Source organism: Balaenoptera acutorostrata, chromosome 2 (assembly GCF_949987535.1).
Source record: "Balaenoptera acutorostrata chromosome 2, mBalAcu1.1, whole genome shotgun sequence".
Lineage (NCBI taxonomy): Eukaryota > Metazoa > Chordata > Mammalia > Artiodactyla > Balaenopteridae > Balaenoptera > Balaenoptera acutorostrata.
In genome coordinates this window covers 173,142,907-173,158,997 of record NC_080065.1, presented here as the reverse complement: position 1 = coordinate 173,158,997, position 16,091 = coordinate 173,142,907, and the positions used below count along the sequence as shown (strand labels likewise).

The window sequence follows — 16,091 nt, the reverse complement described above, 5'->3', positions numbered from 1 at the left end:
TAAGAACTAGGTCACCCAAGAAATTGGAAGCCAGTTGATCACCTTGGGTAGCCTCTCAACATATATTCCACCTAGCAAGCCCATTGAAAAAGGTCTAGCTCTGTGATGGGAACAGTGACCCTAGCCTGACCCTCACCCCTTGTAGCCTTGGATGTGTCTCACCCTCTCTGTTCCTCATTTTGCTCATCCATAAAATAGGGATAATAACAGCATTTACCCAAGGGCCTGGCCCTAGACCAAAGGCAAATGGCATCATCATGGAAATTGTTATTATTATTAATGGGTTTACAAGAGTTTATGTACATAATCTCTTTCCGTTAGACATTTATGTTGTTTGCAGTTTGTGGGTTTTTAAACCACACTGGGATGAACACCCACTATTCATTAGTTGGCTATCGCTAATATATGTATTAGTTTGCTATTGCTGCCTATTGCTGTGTAACAAAGTATCTCAAACTTAGTGACTCAATATAAGGAACATTTATTATCTCACAGTTTCTGTGAGTCATAAGTCTAGTATGTTTTAACTGGTTCTCTGCTCAGGGTCTCATGAGGCTGTAATCAAGGTATTGGCTTGGCTGTGTCCTCATCCAGAGGCTCAACTGGAGAAGGATCTGTGTTCAAACTCCTTCAGGTTGTTGGCAGAACTCATTTTTTGGTGGTTGTAGGACTGAGGTCCCCACTTCCTTGCTGTCATCTGGGGGCCACTCTCAGGCGCTGGCCACATGGCCCCCTCCATCTCAGCAATAGAGACCTCCCTCATACTGAATCTCTCTGACTTCCTCTTCTACAACCAGCACGGTCAGGCCCACCCAGATTATCTTAAGGTAAACTGTGCCCAATAACAACACAATCATGGGAGTGAGGTCTACCACATTCCCAGTCCTGGGATGACACAGGATGAGAAATCTTAGAAACGCCTTAAAACTTCGGCAACACACAGCCCTTAGAGACACATCTCTGCACATCTGTCCCAGAACTTCCTGAAACTTGAGATGCTAGGTCAGAGCAAATGGACCTTTGGGATTTTGAAGCAAACAGTTTTGCAGCAAAGGGAACGTGATGATCCGTGAGAACACTGTTTGGAGCTGGCCCCTTTGCATGGTGGGGTGGCCAGCAAGCAGCCTGCTCCGGTGCTCCCTTAGCTGGGCACCTCAGAGCCAGCAAGTCTACCTTTGGGGGCCTCAGGACTCATTTGTGCAATGGGTAGGGGGGCACTCACAGCTCTTCTCGGGATGGGGGTAAAGACATCTGTTGTCAGGGATCCCCAAGACCACCCCAAGACCACCCTCCTCACTAGGAGGACTCAGAACTCAGAAAAGCTGTTACATTCGTGACTATGGTTGATCACAGCAAAAGGATAAGGATCGGCAAAGGAAAAGGGTACATAAGGCAGAAACCAGGAGAAACCAGGCACAAGCTTCTGGTTGCAGACAGCACTGAATTTTCCCAGCAATGACTGTGACAACACACATGGAATATTGCCATCCAGAGAAGCTCACCTGAGCCTTGTCCAGGGTTTTTGTTGAGGAGGAAAGGTCAGTCATGCAGATATGGCTGACCACCCATGTGATGAAATTCAGTCTCCAGCCCATCCAGACGTTGAACTGATACCATGTGGCCAAAAGCCCCCACCCTAAATCATATTGTTAGCATGGACTATCTGGTGTGGCCCACGACCTCAGGTAAACACTTATACTAGTCAGGACGTTCCAAGAGCCTAGAGGTGACCTCCCAGGTGCCAGTCAAGGGCCAGTCCTTTAAATGTGCATGGTATGGACAACCCAGGCCTGATGAGCTATTTCTTTACCACTCTAAAGCAGGTGAGGCTCCAGGTGCCCTCATGGCTCCAGCAGAAGTACCACAGAAGGCTTTAATAGTTCACTGTGTGTCACGTGACCACCCAGGAGCCAATCACTGCGGCCAGGGGGCTAGAATGCTCTGATTGGTCAGGCCTGGGTTGCATATCCACCCCTGAAGGCTGGTGGGGAACCCGCTCCATCTGCATGATGAGGAGTAAAGGTGAGTTCCACCAGGAGGAGAAATAGAGCACAGGCATTCAGAGACACTGATGATTCCACACTGGGTGACCCCAGCCAACACCCACCACCAGGAAGTTGTCCTTTAAGGATGACATGAGATGGAAGTATGCAAAGGTCATCCCACTGAAGTGCTCAGGAGACATGAGTTCTCACATGCAAAGCTCATTCTACCATGTTCACTTCCAACTTACAGCCCACTGAGAGTCACGCCCCTTGAGGGCAAGTTCAGGCTGAGTCATCACCCAAGACAGGGTACACAGAAGGCAATGGTATACGTTTTGATGTGAAAGAAAAATCCATCCTAGTTGTCCTCTGAACATACCACACACCATCCAGCCAGCACACCTTTGCACATGCTATGCCTGAACCAGGAGCAAGCACCGTCTGCAACCCGCCAAAGGCCTCTTTGTGCCTTTAGGGCAACTTCGATGCCCCTCGTCCTGGATGCCCTGGCTCCCCACCCCAACCCTGTTCAGACTACTGAGGATGGAATGACCAAGGGGGTGAACACATTAAAGTCACACATCTGGCCGTGGCATTCAAGGCCTTTCTCATCTCCTGGCCTTAACTTACAGTAAGATGCAGAACCAGCTGGTGGGTGGAGCATGTGCTCTGGAGGCAGGCTGACCTGGGCCAAACCCTGCCTGTTGCTTCCAGGTAGTGGGACCCTGGGCAGGAGCTGTCTCCTCTCTGGGCCTCGGTCCGCTCAGCTAATAATGGCACACAACCAAAGCAACCATGGAGAAAAGGGGCAAAAGTGGAAGGCACACCCAGACTGACTCCATCATTACTAAAAAGCTACAGTCTTCAGGACAGTGTGGAACCTGCCAAGGGGACACAGAGACCCTCACCATGGAGCAGAGTCCAGAAAAGACACACATGTGTGGTCAGTTGCTTTTGACAAAGCTGCCACAGTAACTCACTAGGGAAAAGTAAGTCTTCCCCACAGATGTTTCTGCAACAACTGGATGGTTACATGGAAAAAAAATGGGGACTTCCCTGGTGCTCCAGCGGCTACGGCTCTGAGCTCCCAATGCAGGGGGCCTGGGTTCGATCCCTGGTCACGGAACTAGATCCCACACGCCGCAACTAAGAGTTTGCGTGCTGCAACTAAAGGTCCCACACGTGGCAACGAAGATCCCATGTGCTGCAATTAAGACCCAGCACAGCCAAATTAATTAATTAATTAATATTTTAAAAAAAGAAAAAAATGAACCTCAACCCCAACCTCACACCACATACAAAAATTAACTCAAAGTGGCTCATAGATCTCAATGCAAAAGCTAAAGCCACAGGACGTTTAAAAGAAAACCTAGAAAATCTCTACAAGCTGGGCTCAGCAAATATTGACAAAAAGCACATGGAATGGAAGAAAAAAAACTGACAAATTGGACTGCATCAAATTTTAAATGTCTGCTCTTTGAAAGACATCATTAAGAAAATGAAAAGTGAGCCACAGAGTGGGAACTATATTCACAATATACCTGTACGACAAAGGACTTGTCCCCAGAATATATGAAAAACGGGCACAGAACAAGGCTGCTGTGGGTAAACAGTGGACTAACGCCATTGCCAGCGCACAATCAGTGCTCAGGAATGTCAGCGGTGCTGACTCTCACACCCGGGCCAGGAAGTCACCCCAGCCGGCCCCACAGTCCCGCTGGCCAAACTTCAGGCCAGCTTCCCAGCCTGAAGTCAAGGAGACTGAGGAAAGAGGGGGTATCCTGCCTGAGATGCAGGTCTCCCGAGCCTGGCCAACCCATGGTCCCCGCCCCAGCACCTCCCATGGAGCCCCCTTCCTGTCTGAGGACAAGGTAGAAACCTAAGGGGGCTGAATGGTGGAGAGGAGAAGCAGGTCCAAGCCACCCCGATTTGTGCCCTGAGAGTAATCCAGGTGGCTCAGCAACGGCCTGGAGCAGGCAGGGCAAAGATCTAGTTTTAAGGCCTCATGGCCACCTTCTGCTGGGTGGCTGTGGCCAGTTGCTTCTACTCCTGGACTGTAAGGGATGGGAGCAGGCCAAACGCTTGTGTGGTCTATCCTGGAGACAGCAGCAGCGAGAGGAACTCAGGTTAATACAGGCCCAAACACTGGCTCTGGCTGTCCTGGTTGTGACGGTGGGCAACATTTTGGGAAGAAGCTCCGACAGCCCTGGGTTGTAGGGAAAAGATGGGATGGAGCTCCTGGAATCAAACCCAACCCCTCCCTATAGCCCCCAAGGCCCTGCAGGGTCCAGCTCTGCTGACCACCCACCTTTATCAACTTTGAACAGACCAGGTTCCATGCTGCTCCAAGGCCTTTGCACTGGCTATGTTGCTGCCCAGACATGGGGCTGTCCGCTTGCTGCACAGCCAGACTCCTGTGGTCATTGAGGGCTCAGCACAGTCCCCAGTTAGGTCCCATCAGGGTCCCCAATTTCAGATGAGGCAACAGAGTCAAGAGAGGTGGGGTAAGGAGCATAGCTAGCTGTAAACTGCCGCAGAGTCTGACCAGGGACCCTGAGCATAACGCCCCGCTATTCCAGGTCTCAGTTTCCCCCTTGGTAAAGACGGTCTGCTGTGGCCTGAGAGCAGACAACCCCCACTCTAGTCCTAGCTCGGCCACATCCACGGTCCTGTGTGACCCTGGACATGGCACAGGCTGTCTCTGGCTCAGCCCCAAGTGATGGTGGAAGAAGGCTCCAGAGCCAGCAGGGTGCGGGGTGGGAGGCTTTATTTCACTGTGTGTGTGTTGGGGGGTGGGGTGGGGGGTACCTGGAAGGAGGGCAGCAGGCGGGGCAGGAGGAGTTGGCGCTTGGACAGGGAACGGGTGGGAGAAGGGCTGCCCCCAGGCCTGTTGGGAAGGAGAAGCTGAGGCTGGCCACTGTTGGGACCTAACCCAGGGGGTGGGGTTAGGGGTGGGAATTGGGTGTGGAGGGATGAGGGCCCCCTTGCTCCGGGCTGGACGTGGGGCCCGGGCCCTGCCTCACTTTCCTCCTATAGGGCTCAGTCCCTCCTGCTCACTGGGCCACGTGACCCCCAAACCTCACTGCCCCCGCCCCAGAGGAGGGGGCTAGGCCAGTTAGGGCAGTGGACAGGGAGCCTGGGGGAGTTAGGGAGCGCAGGGTGGGGTCCACGGTGAGTGGAGGGGATGGCGGCCACCTGGGCAGTCAGTTCCTGGCAGCGATGACCACAGAGAGCGCCACACCCCCAAGGGCGACAGCAGTTGCCCCAAACAGCCACTTCCATGGGATGGACTGTGGATAAAGGAGAGGGAAGAGGAGGCTAGACAGCGGTCAAGACAGATGTCTTGCACTTCAGCTATCAACAGGCCCCAAACAGGCCTCCCAGGAAACCACTGCCTGACAATGCCTTGCCTGCCTCTTGGAAAACTCCTACTCATGCATCAAAACTCAAGCCAAATGTCCCCTCCTCTGGTACACCTCCCCTTCTCCTCTGGAGGAGCCCCACACTGAGCCCTCCAGATTGTGTTTCATCTTCTGCTTTAGTCCTGGTCACACAGCACTGGGGCTTCTCTGTGTCCCCAGCATGGTCCACAACACCCCAGTTCATGAAGACATCAACGTCTGCAAAATGAAGAAACTCCCTCTGCATGGCGTACCCTGCCCATAGCCCCTGCCCCTACTCTAGGAGCCTCCCTGTGCCCGCTGGCCCCAGCTCACCCAGGCACCCTTGCCAGGACACTTGGCAGGCAGCCGGCTGGGGTTGCCCAGCATCTTCCGGTACAGGGCGGTCTCAGTGCTCCGCTGGGCCGCGTGCTTCTTCACCAGCTTTGAGAGCTCTGCATGGATCGTCTATGAGAGGGGGGTGTCTGTGAGAGCAGGTGGCAGCAGAAGCCAACGATCACTGCTAGCAGTCTGCCTTTCTGGGGCCCTAGGGCCCTTCGGGGCTGGAACCACTGGGACATGGGAATTCTGTCAGCTATTCTCTGGGCATCAGCGAAGTGAGGGCTGCTATCTCCATCCTCCTAGGAAGCCAGAAGATGGAGGGGAGCAAGGGTGGCCAGGAGAGAGGAAGGTTCTGGGAAGAAAGCTGAAGACACTGGCATTGGCCAGGCTGGCTAGTGCCCTTGGCCTCTGGGACCCTGTTGGGGGTGAGTCCAGACTGCCTATGCAAGGGTCAATAAGGGTCTCAGCAGGTGGGCTGGGGCCCTTCAGCTACCTACCCCCTGCCACTTCCCAGGTAGAAACACCATAGGGAGAGCCACAGCAAGAAGGCTAAGGGGCAGACCACAGAAAAAACTTCCCAGACAGGCCGGCACAGCAAATCTCAGGGTGCCCCCATTCTGCTCACCTTGTTGGAAGGTTCCAGCTTCAGGGCTGCTCTCAAGATGGGGATGGCCTCACTGTACTCGCCTTGCTGGGCCAACACCTGTGGGAGGAAGTGGGGAGTACATCATTCTGGACCCACGCTGGGCCACGTTCTCCTTCAAGAGACCCAGCCCTGCCAGGCTCCTGGCCACCTGACTAGTCCCAAATGTATCTCTAGCAACTGCCCCGGGAGTCCAGTCACCCCTACACCGCTCCCCTGAGCCCTCAGACTACATGAGCAGACCACCAGGCTTGGTGTCATTCCCCTAACCTGCTCCTTCTCCTGAGTGTCTGGCTCATCCTGTGCAGGAGACCCAGGTGCTGGTCTCTCCTCCTCCTTCACCACCTTGGCTGGCTCGAGAAGCCAAATGGATGCTGCCAAAGCTCTGGCCACATCGAATGATTCAGAGCCAGGCATGTGACTCAAGCCAGCCAATGAGATCCAGCCTGAACTATGCTGGTACCACTGAGAGGCCAGTTGCTAAGTGGAAGGGATGGAACCCTGGAGCTTTTGGCAGAGCAGGAGGGAGCATCTTGGTCACCCTGAAAGAGGAGCCTGCCTGAGAGAGAAACACGGCAGACAGACACAGCATCTGCACAACATTTCTAAACACCTGGATCCAGCCGTGCCTGAAGCCAATTACCCCTGACTTGGCAGTTCCACAAGTCGTTAATTCCTTTGGCTGAATCTATTTGAGTAGTTTTCCATCACCTTCAACCAGCAGACCCAAACGTGTATAAGGCTACATAAGCAGACAGTCTCACTCCCCACAAGAAAATTCTAAATCCTTGAAAAACAGGGACAGCATCTTTTCTCTCCTCTCCGTTTCTATACAGAACTCTACACACAAAAAGTACTTTAAAAACGCTGGCTGGCCTGTTCAGGCCTCTCATTAACACACTAGGTGACCCTGCGTTTGCTTGCACCTCAGTTTCCTTGGTTTACTGCTAAAAAATGCTGAAAGCACCCCCTATCCCAACAGAGTGAAGATGAACAGAGACGGGGACAAAAGCAATTAAAGTCAAGTCCATTCAGGCCAAATTCACTCCTACATTCCACCAGCACTTACTCAGCACCTACTGTACGCCTGGCTCTGTTTGAAGGGCTAGAGATTTAGCAGTGAATGAGACATACAAAATCCCCACCTTCTGGTAAGGGAGATGGACAAGAGGCATGACACCTGCCCATGCTGACAGTGACACAGGAAACATGAAGGCAGGGCAGAGGGTCAGGGTGGGTGTCGTAGGGAGGACTTCCTGAGGAGGTGACATCAGAGCAAAGACTTGAAGGAGGTGAGAGAAGGACCCATGGGTGTATTTGGGGTATGAATATCTCAAGCAGAGAACATAGCCTGTGCAAAGGCACGGGGGTAGGAGCAGACCTGGCCCAGGCAACAAGTAGTGGAGAAGCTGAGCAGGATGCAAAAAAGCAAGAGTACACTGGAAGATGATGGCAGGAGGAAGACCAGATAGCTCAGAGCCTTAAAGGCTGAAATAAGAACCTGGTTTTTACTCTGAGGGAGATGGGAGTCACAAAGGGTTATATGCAAGGAACAGTTACCAATGGGCCAAAGGGCAGTGTCGGGGAGTAGAGGGAACCTAAGACCCAGGGTTCAAATCTGACCTCAGTCAGGGGACTTCCCTAGTGGTCCAGCGGTTAACACTCCACGCTTCCAATGCAGGGGGAACGGGTTTGATCCCTGGTTGGGGAACTAAGATCCCACATGCCATGTGGTGCAGCCCACAAAAAAAAAAAAAAAAAATCTGGCCTCAGTCAATGAATTGCTGTGACCCAGACCACACCCCTGCACCTGTCTGGGCCTCAGTTTCCCCATTTATACCCCAGAGAGCTTGGCTGACTGATACCTATGCCTTTCTCAAATCTAGGGTTTGGGACCAGAGTCACTGCTCTGAGGTCAGGGAGCCAGCCTGCCCACCTGCTGCCTGTGAGCTGCAGCTCACCTTGCCCTTGCGGAAGAGCGCCTTGATGTTGTCGGGCTGGTGCTCGAGCACGAGGCTGCAGGAGCGCAGCGCTGCACGGTAGTGGTCCAGCTTCAGCTGTGAGGCTGCCAGGTTGTTCAGACACTTCACCTTCAGCTGCAGGAGCTGCTCCTCCTCCTCAAATGTCATGTCCACTGTGGGGGGGACAGCACTCAACTACAGCCACTGTTAACATGCCGCCAGCCGCCCACAACCATCTGCAGAGGGATTATGTGACCCAGGCCAAGGCCCACCCCGCTGCACCTGGTGCTGGAGGAGACTGAGGGGGAAGGGTCTCTGAGTGTCCCAGTCACAGGAGATGGGGGGTTTCCAAGATCCCAGTGCTGGGGCCTCTACCACCTACTCCCTGGGGGACCTCAGGCCTCTCTGGCCTCAGTTTCCCCATCTCTAACATGGGCCAAGACCAGTGCCGTCCTCAGGGCACTCCCAAGGAGTCGACAAAATGGAGCCTAAGTGAACGAGGGCCTGATCATGGATTGACAATATCTGCAGTCACCCACGTTCCAACATCTACCTGCACTCCGTAACAGTCCACTGACCTGGGATATAAGTCTAGAAATATCTAAAGACTAGGCGTAGCTAAACATCTATCCATATTCTAGAATTTTCTAGAACATTTTGAATCTGGGGCCCTCTGTGGCTTGAAGTTTCTAGCACTAGTGGGGATGGCTTTGCAGGGGAGGTGCTGGAATTCCACCTGGCGGTCACCTTTGGCACTAGAAGTGATGGCCTTGATGGCGAGGTCGTAGGAGTTGGCGGCCAGCACGAAGTCGGCCCGCTGGTAGTGAGCATTGCCACACTCCCGCTTCCGGTTGGCCAGGGCCACGCGTTCCTGCCCCGTGAGCATCTCCAGGTCAGGCCCATCCACAGCAGCCTTCAGTGTCACCTCCAGGCACAGGGCCGCGTGTGGGGGGATGTATGGGCTCCTGCTGGGGGATGGGGTGGGGACAGCACTCAGACCCAGCGGCCACCATGACTGAACCCCAGACACACGAGGTTCAGTGGGAGCAGGCGGGAAAGGGCTGTCACCCCCCTCCTCAGTAAAACACATGGGAAGTTAACTCCTGCTACTCTTGAGCTCCGTGACTTGGTGCGGGAGTTCCCCTCCAGGAGCCTGTTTCCTTTTCTATAAAATGTGCACGTAGATGGGTTGAGATGGGGGAGCAACCCGTCCCACCCACTTCCTCACCCCCACAGGGACCCCTGCAGGCAGCAGGTACTCACCTGCCCTGGGGGCCGTAGCAGTACTTGGAATCAGCAGTGACCATAGCCGTCTCTCCCACGTCCATGAGCGGGACACTGAGATCCAGGGCCTGGGGTCGGGGAGGGGAGCAGCATGAGTTGAGTGGGTCCAGGTGCAGCACAGCAGTGCCCACCCACCCGGCCGCCACCACCACCACCACCTCCCCTGCATCTCACCCCAGCCCCTCCCCACCCAGAACTGCCCAGGCCCTGCACCGTTCCCACCTGGATGACATCACAGTCACCCAGGGTGAACACCAGCTCCGGCTCCTCCTGTACCCGTGTGCCATTCTCCAGCGAAGTCTGCAGCTGCACAGTGACCACCTGGCCCTTGGCCGGGCGGCTTGAGCCTGGTGGGCCTGGAACCAGCATCTTCTTCCTCAACAGCCCATTCCCTGCCATGGAGCAGGGACAAGCAGCCTGTCACTGAGCAGCTCAGATGGGCAGCTGCCCCCTGGGCACTTCCCCCCCCAGCTCTGCCTATCCTGGGGGTGGCACAGCACCAGGGCACAAGCTGAGTTTTCAGTGGCCACTCTGCCACTTACTGGGCAGGTGACCCCATGCCTCTGGGCCTCGGTGTCCCCGGCTGGACACTGGGCATGAAAGGATTGATTTGGGGACTGACGATACTGGCTCCAACGATGGGCTCAGTGAACGCTGGCTGGTCTGTTATCTTAAGAAAACCAAGGTAGTTCCCCGGTGGCCTAATGGTTAGCATTCCGGGCTTTCACTACTGTGGCCCGGGTTCAATCCACGGTCAGATAACTGAGATCCCGCAAGCCACGCGGCGTGGCCAAAAGAAGAAAAAAAAAAGAAAGAAAGTCAAGGCTCAGTGAGGGCAAAGGGCTGAGAAAAGCCATCCTGCCTACCACAATCAGGGCAGCAGGGATACCCAGTAATGAAACTCTGGAGCTACCCTCTCCTCCCTCCTCTGGTTCCAATCTCAGCCCTGTGACATGTGGACCTCAATTTACCCAGCCATGAAATGGGGTGATCAGGGGGTGATCCTGGTGACACCTAGTGAGTAGTTTGCTTGGTTAGCAGAGCACCTGTGATGCCAGGACTGTGTCCCGACCAAAGCACCACATCACAGAAGGACCTATAAGCAAAAGTAGCCCCCAACGCCCCCCTCCAGCTGCCGAAGAGACCACTATGTTCCCCTCCATACCCCAAACGATCTTAGGAATGGCCAAATGGCCACAGCCAACACCTACTGAGTACCAGGCATGAGGCCCCGTGCCCTCATGAATCCACTCAAGGAGCCCCCGCAATGATGACACCCACTGTCATGCCATGACAACTGCTGGGGCAATAGAGGGCTTACACCTATGGGGCACGTCAGACTGACATCATCTGCAGTCACCCATGTTCCAACAAGTACCTGTATTCCGTAATATTCCACTGGTCTGGAAAATACTACCATGAGTCTGAGTAGACCCTAGTCTAAAGGTTAGGGGCCGAGAGATCTATTCATACTATGGAATATTCTAGAGTGTTCCAAATTTCTGCAGTGCTCCCTAACTTATACGTGCCCCCGCATCCAGTTTGAGAACCAATGATCTAGTGGATGCCAAGAGACCCCTGTGTCTTGAGGTTTCTGGGCACTAACAGTGGATATGCTGGTAGGACCTCAACCAGGCACGGCCTCTCACCCAGGTAAACCCAGGGATGTAGAATCATATCCCCTCTCAAAGCCTCAGTTTCCTTGTCTAGAAGCCTGAATTCTGACTTCAGAAAGCAGCTGGCTCGAATATAAACAAACAGAGCCATCCTCATGCTCAGATGGGGAGCAGGGCAGCTCTTAACATCTGTAGAGAAGAGCTTCCCAAACTTTAATACAGCCAAGGAGGCTGTGCAACCTTGGGCAAGTGCCTTCACCTCTCTGAGCCTGTTTCCCTATCTGTAAAACGGGGATATGGTAGGAATTACATCGTGGGGTTGTTATGAGGATAAAATAAGATGATGCACAGGCCTGGCACAGAACCAGTGCTCAGTAAATATCACCTGGTGTTATTTTTAGGCGCAGTAAGGTTTGTATCTGTAGTGGAGGTGAAATCAGTACCAATTCGATTTTACCAGTGCCAGTATTATTTCATACTACTGTATCATTAGCACTAATGATGGTAGTAATAATGTTTTACTATTATTTGTGTGGTCATTAGCATTATTTAGTGTATTAGATATCAGAACTAGTAGCGCTGTGTTTATCTTCTAGAGTTGTTGTGATGGGGTACATGGGGGTGGCACATGTGTGGGTTATCCTAGTTTCTTTCTTGCAGGACTTTTCTGAACAATTAGCACACTAATGAATACTATGAACCAGACACAGGGATGAACAAAATGGGATGTTCCACAGATCTATTTGACCTCAGGACACATTTTTCTGGGGACAGGCACTTGCCAGACAAATGCCAAGAAAAGTGGGGGTTGGGAGCTGCCAGCGCCTGCTGTGCTGGCTGTGTGGCTCTGGGCAAGTGATTCAGCCTCTCTGAGCCCTGTTAGTAGCTCTGCAAAAGCAAGTCATGGGGTGGGGAGGCAAGGAAAGGGCATAAACGTGAAGTGTCTCAAGCAACTGCCTGTGGCTGGCGATCAACGTGGTTACCACATGTTTTACTTCCAACCTCCTTCACAACAGAGATGGGGAAATGAGGTTCAGGGGAGGAGAGGGCCTAGGCCAAGGTCACTCCTGAACCTGAGCTGTCCGGGCCCTGTTGGTCAACCCGAGCCACCCCTGCTCCTTACCCAGGATGTCCAGCCACTCGTCCAGGGCCGGGGCGGGCTCAGGCTCCGGCTCCATGGCGGCCAGGAACTCTCGGGCCAGGGCCCCGGGCTGCTCGGCCTCCTCCTGTGAGGGCTGCCCTACATCCTCAAGTGGTGGCAGCTCACTCAGATCCTCCTCCTCCTCCTCCTCCTCCTCCTCCTCGCCCTCTGCGTCTTCCACCCCGTCCAGCACTTCGAAGTCCTCAAGTGGTGGGACCCCAGCAGGTGGCGGGGCAGTGGGCTCAGGGTCCGCAGCAGAGGGCTCAGCACAGGATGCCATGCTGCTGGGGGGATGGGAATTGGCCCTGGTGGGGAGAATGGATGGGGGTAAGAATCCCACCAAGCCCCTCAAATCTCCTCTGCCTCCATTCTCCACACCGCCGATCACTTGCTGTGTGACTCAGGGGCTCCAAGCCTTAGTTTCCTCATCTACAGGGTGGGAAGAGTAACAACCCTGGTTTGTCCAAAGGACTTAACAACCCACTCATCAAGCCCTGGCATCAGGTTCAAACAGTGTTAGCTATTATTAGAGTTAATTATTATTTAATCTTTATAAACACCCCGGGGAAGTAGGGAACATCCCCCTGCAGAAAAGGAAATTGAGGCCCAGAGTGGCAAAGCCATTTGCCCAAGGTCACAGAGCAAGCCAACCACAGGAGGCAGGATTTGAACCTAGGGTTTTATCTACTTAAATGTCCAGAGCTGGTGCTGGGATTTTTTTCAGGGGGACAACCCCTGAGATCTTGGGGAGACTATTTTTTAGAGCCCAAGGGAAAAATAACTGAATCTTTACCAGGGCTCCCCACCTCCAGTTGTCCCTTCTCCTAAGGGGAGCCACCCAGAAACCCCAAGGCTTTCCTTCCATACACTGAACCTAATACCACCGCCCCCAACACCAGGGACCTTGACCCAAGCCATTCCTTGGGAGCCTTTTCTCCTCTCCTCAGGCCTTCTTACCACCTTCTCAAAGTAGCCTCCTTTGAGGAGGAGTGGTCGAGACCCCCACGGCTTCTTCCTTGGACCATCAAGAACTGTCCGCCTCCCCCAGGCCCCAAGCTCTGGCGGTGGTAGAGCCGTCATTCTAACCCGCAGCATCCCCTCCCTAACCCTCACCTGCCTGCTCCTTCAGGACTCGGGTCCCACTTTCTCAGACCCTCCCAGCCCCCACCCTCACAATCTCCTGCGCTCGCATAAATAGCCCTCCCCCCACCCCAAGCACCGACCCCAGCCCGGGCCAGCTTCCCCCACAGCTGACCCGTCGCCCCTAAACACCTTGATATCCCCAGACGCCCCCCCATCCCATAACACCCTACGCTCTCCAGACGCCCCCTGCACCGGCCTGGCCTACCGTCAACCTCCCACCCAAGTTCCCAACGCCCCATGCCTGTTTGACGCCACCAGTCTGGGGCTCCCGACCCCCCGCAACCCTCGGGCGCCCCCGGCCCTGCACGTCTCCGCCGGCAGCGCCCCCACCCGCTGCCCTTGACCTTCCGTGGCCCCCACCCCCAGCTGCCCTCACCAGGCCGCGCCCTCTCCGGCACTCAGACCCCCCGCGCCCCCCGGCTCGCCTCCCCCGCGGCCCTTCACTCCGCCTAGCAGCCGCAGCCCCCGCCGCGCCGGCCCCCGGACTAGCCCAGATCCGGGCAGCGCTCCGGGCCAGCGCTACCCCGCCGGCGCCCCGGGACACGTGCCTCCGGCTCCGGGACCCCAGCCTGGGGTCCTGCGCCCCCCTCCCCGCCCCCAGCCGCGGCCGCCGCGCCTCGGGAACCAGGCTCTGCTGCCCAGCACCGCCCTCACCGCGCCCATTGGACGCCGCCGCAGTGACTGCAGTGTCCATTGGTGCGCGAGCACATCCGTCTCAGGCACAGGCACCGCCCCCTTCCTGCTTGTATCTGTGGGGCGTTCTTAAAGGGGCAGAGGCCGTCGCGCCAACCCCGGACGGGGGCGGGGGCGGGGGCGGAGGCGGGGGCGGGGGGTGTAGATACGAGTCAGTTCTCGGGTCAGCGCCGCGCAGCCTGGCCAGACTTACAACCCATGTCTGAACTTCATTCTGCTCATCTGTGAAATGGGCATAAACACCTCTATGCACGCACTCTCACCTTGGGGGCTGTTGGGAGGACAACACTAAATGGTATTTCCTTAAGGAGCTCAGGCTTGCCGGTCAGGGCAGTCAGACTGCTGGATAACCCACTCTGAACCGCTAGTTACTTCTGTAGACCCGAGGCCCCAAGGGGGAGCAACGTGCCCAAGAGCACACAGAACCTCCGGCCCCCTACACCGCCCCCGCACCTGGTCTGTCTAATCCCGGGAGGGTGGCCTGGTGCATACAGGAGGAACTCAATAATGGCTAGGTTAACTGCTGAGAGAGCAGGGCCACTGGGAGGAGTCCCTCCTCCCTGCACCTTCTGCTAGAGTATGATAAGGTCCCCACGGCCCCAGGAGAAGGTGGCAGCATTGATTAGAAGGGTTTTTATGGCTCTTGTTTTGAAAGAGGGGGCACTTACTCCTCTTCACTCTATTTTATTTTCTTCCCAGCAGTTACCCCCTTCCAGAATGATCTTGTTCATTCTTTTGCTTCCCCCCTTCCCGCAATTTTGCTCCGGCCTGGAAAGAATTTTGTCTGTTTTGTCCTCACCACCTCCTTGAATGATGCTTAAGGGCCTATGGGAGTTCAATAGATGAATGAATAATTGAATGAATTAATGAATAAATGAGCGGGACACTGGCTTTTGGATGTAGCTAACACTGGAGGAGGTAACTGGCTTTTGGCGGTAACTTGTCAGATAGGTGCTCTGAGGTCACCTCCTACTGGAAGCCATCCCTGACCTCCCCATGGCAAGGCCAGGTGTCCTGATTGGTTGCAGTCTTGGTACAATGAACCTCCACTTCATAACTGATTCACTTGTGTCTGTGCCATCAGTTGACTTTTGCCTCACCCAATACACTGGAAGACCCCCAAAATCTGAGAAGGGTACATTGTTTCTTATTGTTTTAGTCCTGAGGCCTACATACTGCATGGCACAAAACAGGGGGAGGTATTCAGGGAAATCATTGTGGAAGGAAGGAAGGAGGGAAGGAAGGAAGGAAGGCGGGGAGGAAGGAAGGCTGGCCAGTCAGAAGAGGTGGTGGGGGGACTTCCCTGGTGGCGCAGTGGTTAAGAATCTGCCTGCCAATGCAGGGGACACAGGTTCGATCCCTGGTCCGGGAAGATCACACCTGCCGCGGAGCAACTAAGCCCGTGTGCCACAAATACTGAGCCTACGCTCTAGAGCCCGTGAGCCACAACTACTGACCCTGCGTGCTGCAACTACTGAAGCCTGTGCGCCTAGAGCCCATGTTCCGCAACAAGAGAAGCCACAGCAATAAGAAGCCAATGCACCGCAACGAAGAGTAGCCCCCGCTTGCTGCAACTAGAGAAAGCCCGCGCACAGCAACGAAGACCCAACGCAGCCAAAAATCAATCAATCAATAAATAAAATTAAAAAAAAAAAAGAATCCGCCTGCCAATGCAGGGAACACAGGTTTGAGCCCTGGTCTGGGAAGATCCCACATGCCACGGAGCAACTAAGCCTGTGCACAACTACTGAGCCTGCGCTCTACAGCCCGCGAGCCACAATTACTGAGCCCATGTGCCACAACTACTGAAGCCCGCACGCCTACAGCCTGTGCTCCGCAACAAGAGAAACCACCGCAATCAGAAGCCCGTGCCTTGCAACGAAGAGTAGCCCCCGCTCACCGC

At 54.7% G+C, this 16,091-nt stretch overlaps 1 protein-coding gene across 5 annotated transcripts; it reads right to left on the bottom strand.

Moving 5' to 3' along the window:
• Nucleotides 1–4,735: 4,735 nt before the first annotated feature.
• On the bottom strand, nt 4,736–14,139 carry FKBP8 (FKBP prolyl isomerase 8). Of its 5 annotated transcripts, none has more exons than XM_057541621.1 (9): nt 14,044–14,139; nt 12,335–12,657; nt 9,818–9,987; nt 9,575–9,663; nt 9,059–9,279; nt 8,312–8,484; nt 6,333–6,410; nt 5,702–5,833; nt 4,736–5,275 (listed from the first exon to the last, which is right to left on the bottom strand). In XM_057541621.1, exons 2-9 carry the CDS (start codon nt 12,630–12,632, stop codon nt 5,189–5,191), a joined length of 1,248 nt encoding a protein of 415 aa, XP_057397604.1. In that variant the 5' UTR covers nt 12,633–12,657; nt 14,044–14,139; the 3' UTR covers nt 4,736–5,188. The 5 variants fall into 5 exon arrangements, with proteins under 5 accessions (XP_057397604.1, XP_057397602.1, XP_057397603.1 ...); XM_057541619.1 differs by lacking the exon at nt 14,044–14,139 and adding an exon at nt 13,310–13,465 and having other exon boundaries at nt 9,872–9,987; XM_057541620.1 differs by lacking the exon at nt 14,044–14,139 and adding an exon at nt 13,310–13,465 and having other exon boundaries at nt 9,059–9,276; nt 9,872–9,987.
• Nucleotides 14,140–16,091: the final 1,952 nt, after the last annotated feature.

Coding starts and splice junctions, on each gene's coding strand:
- FKBP8 (XM_007195459.3), bottom strand. CDS start 13,377: ATGGTCCAAGGAAGAAGCCGTGGGGGTCTCGACCACTCCTCCTCAAAG. Junction 9,988..12,334: donor CGAGTGGCTGGACATCCTGG/GTAAGGAGCAGG, acceptor GCTCCATGGCAG/GGAATGGGCTGTTGAGGAAG. Junction 6,411..8,311: donor CGCTCTTCCGCAAGGGCAAG/GTGAGCTGCAGC, acceptor TTCCTCCCACAG/GTGTTGGCCCAGCAAGGCGA.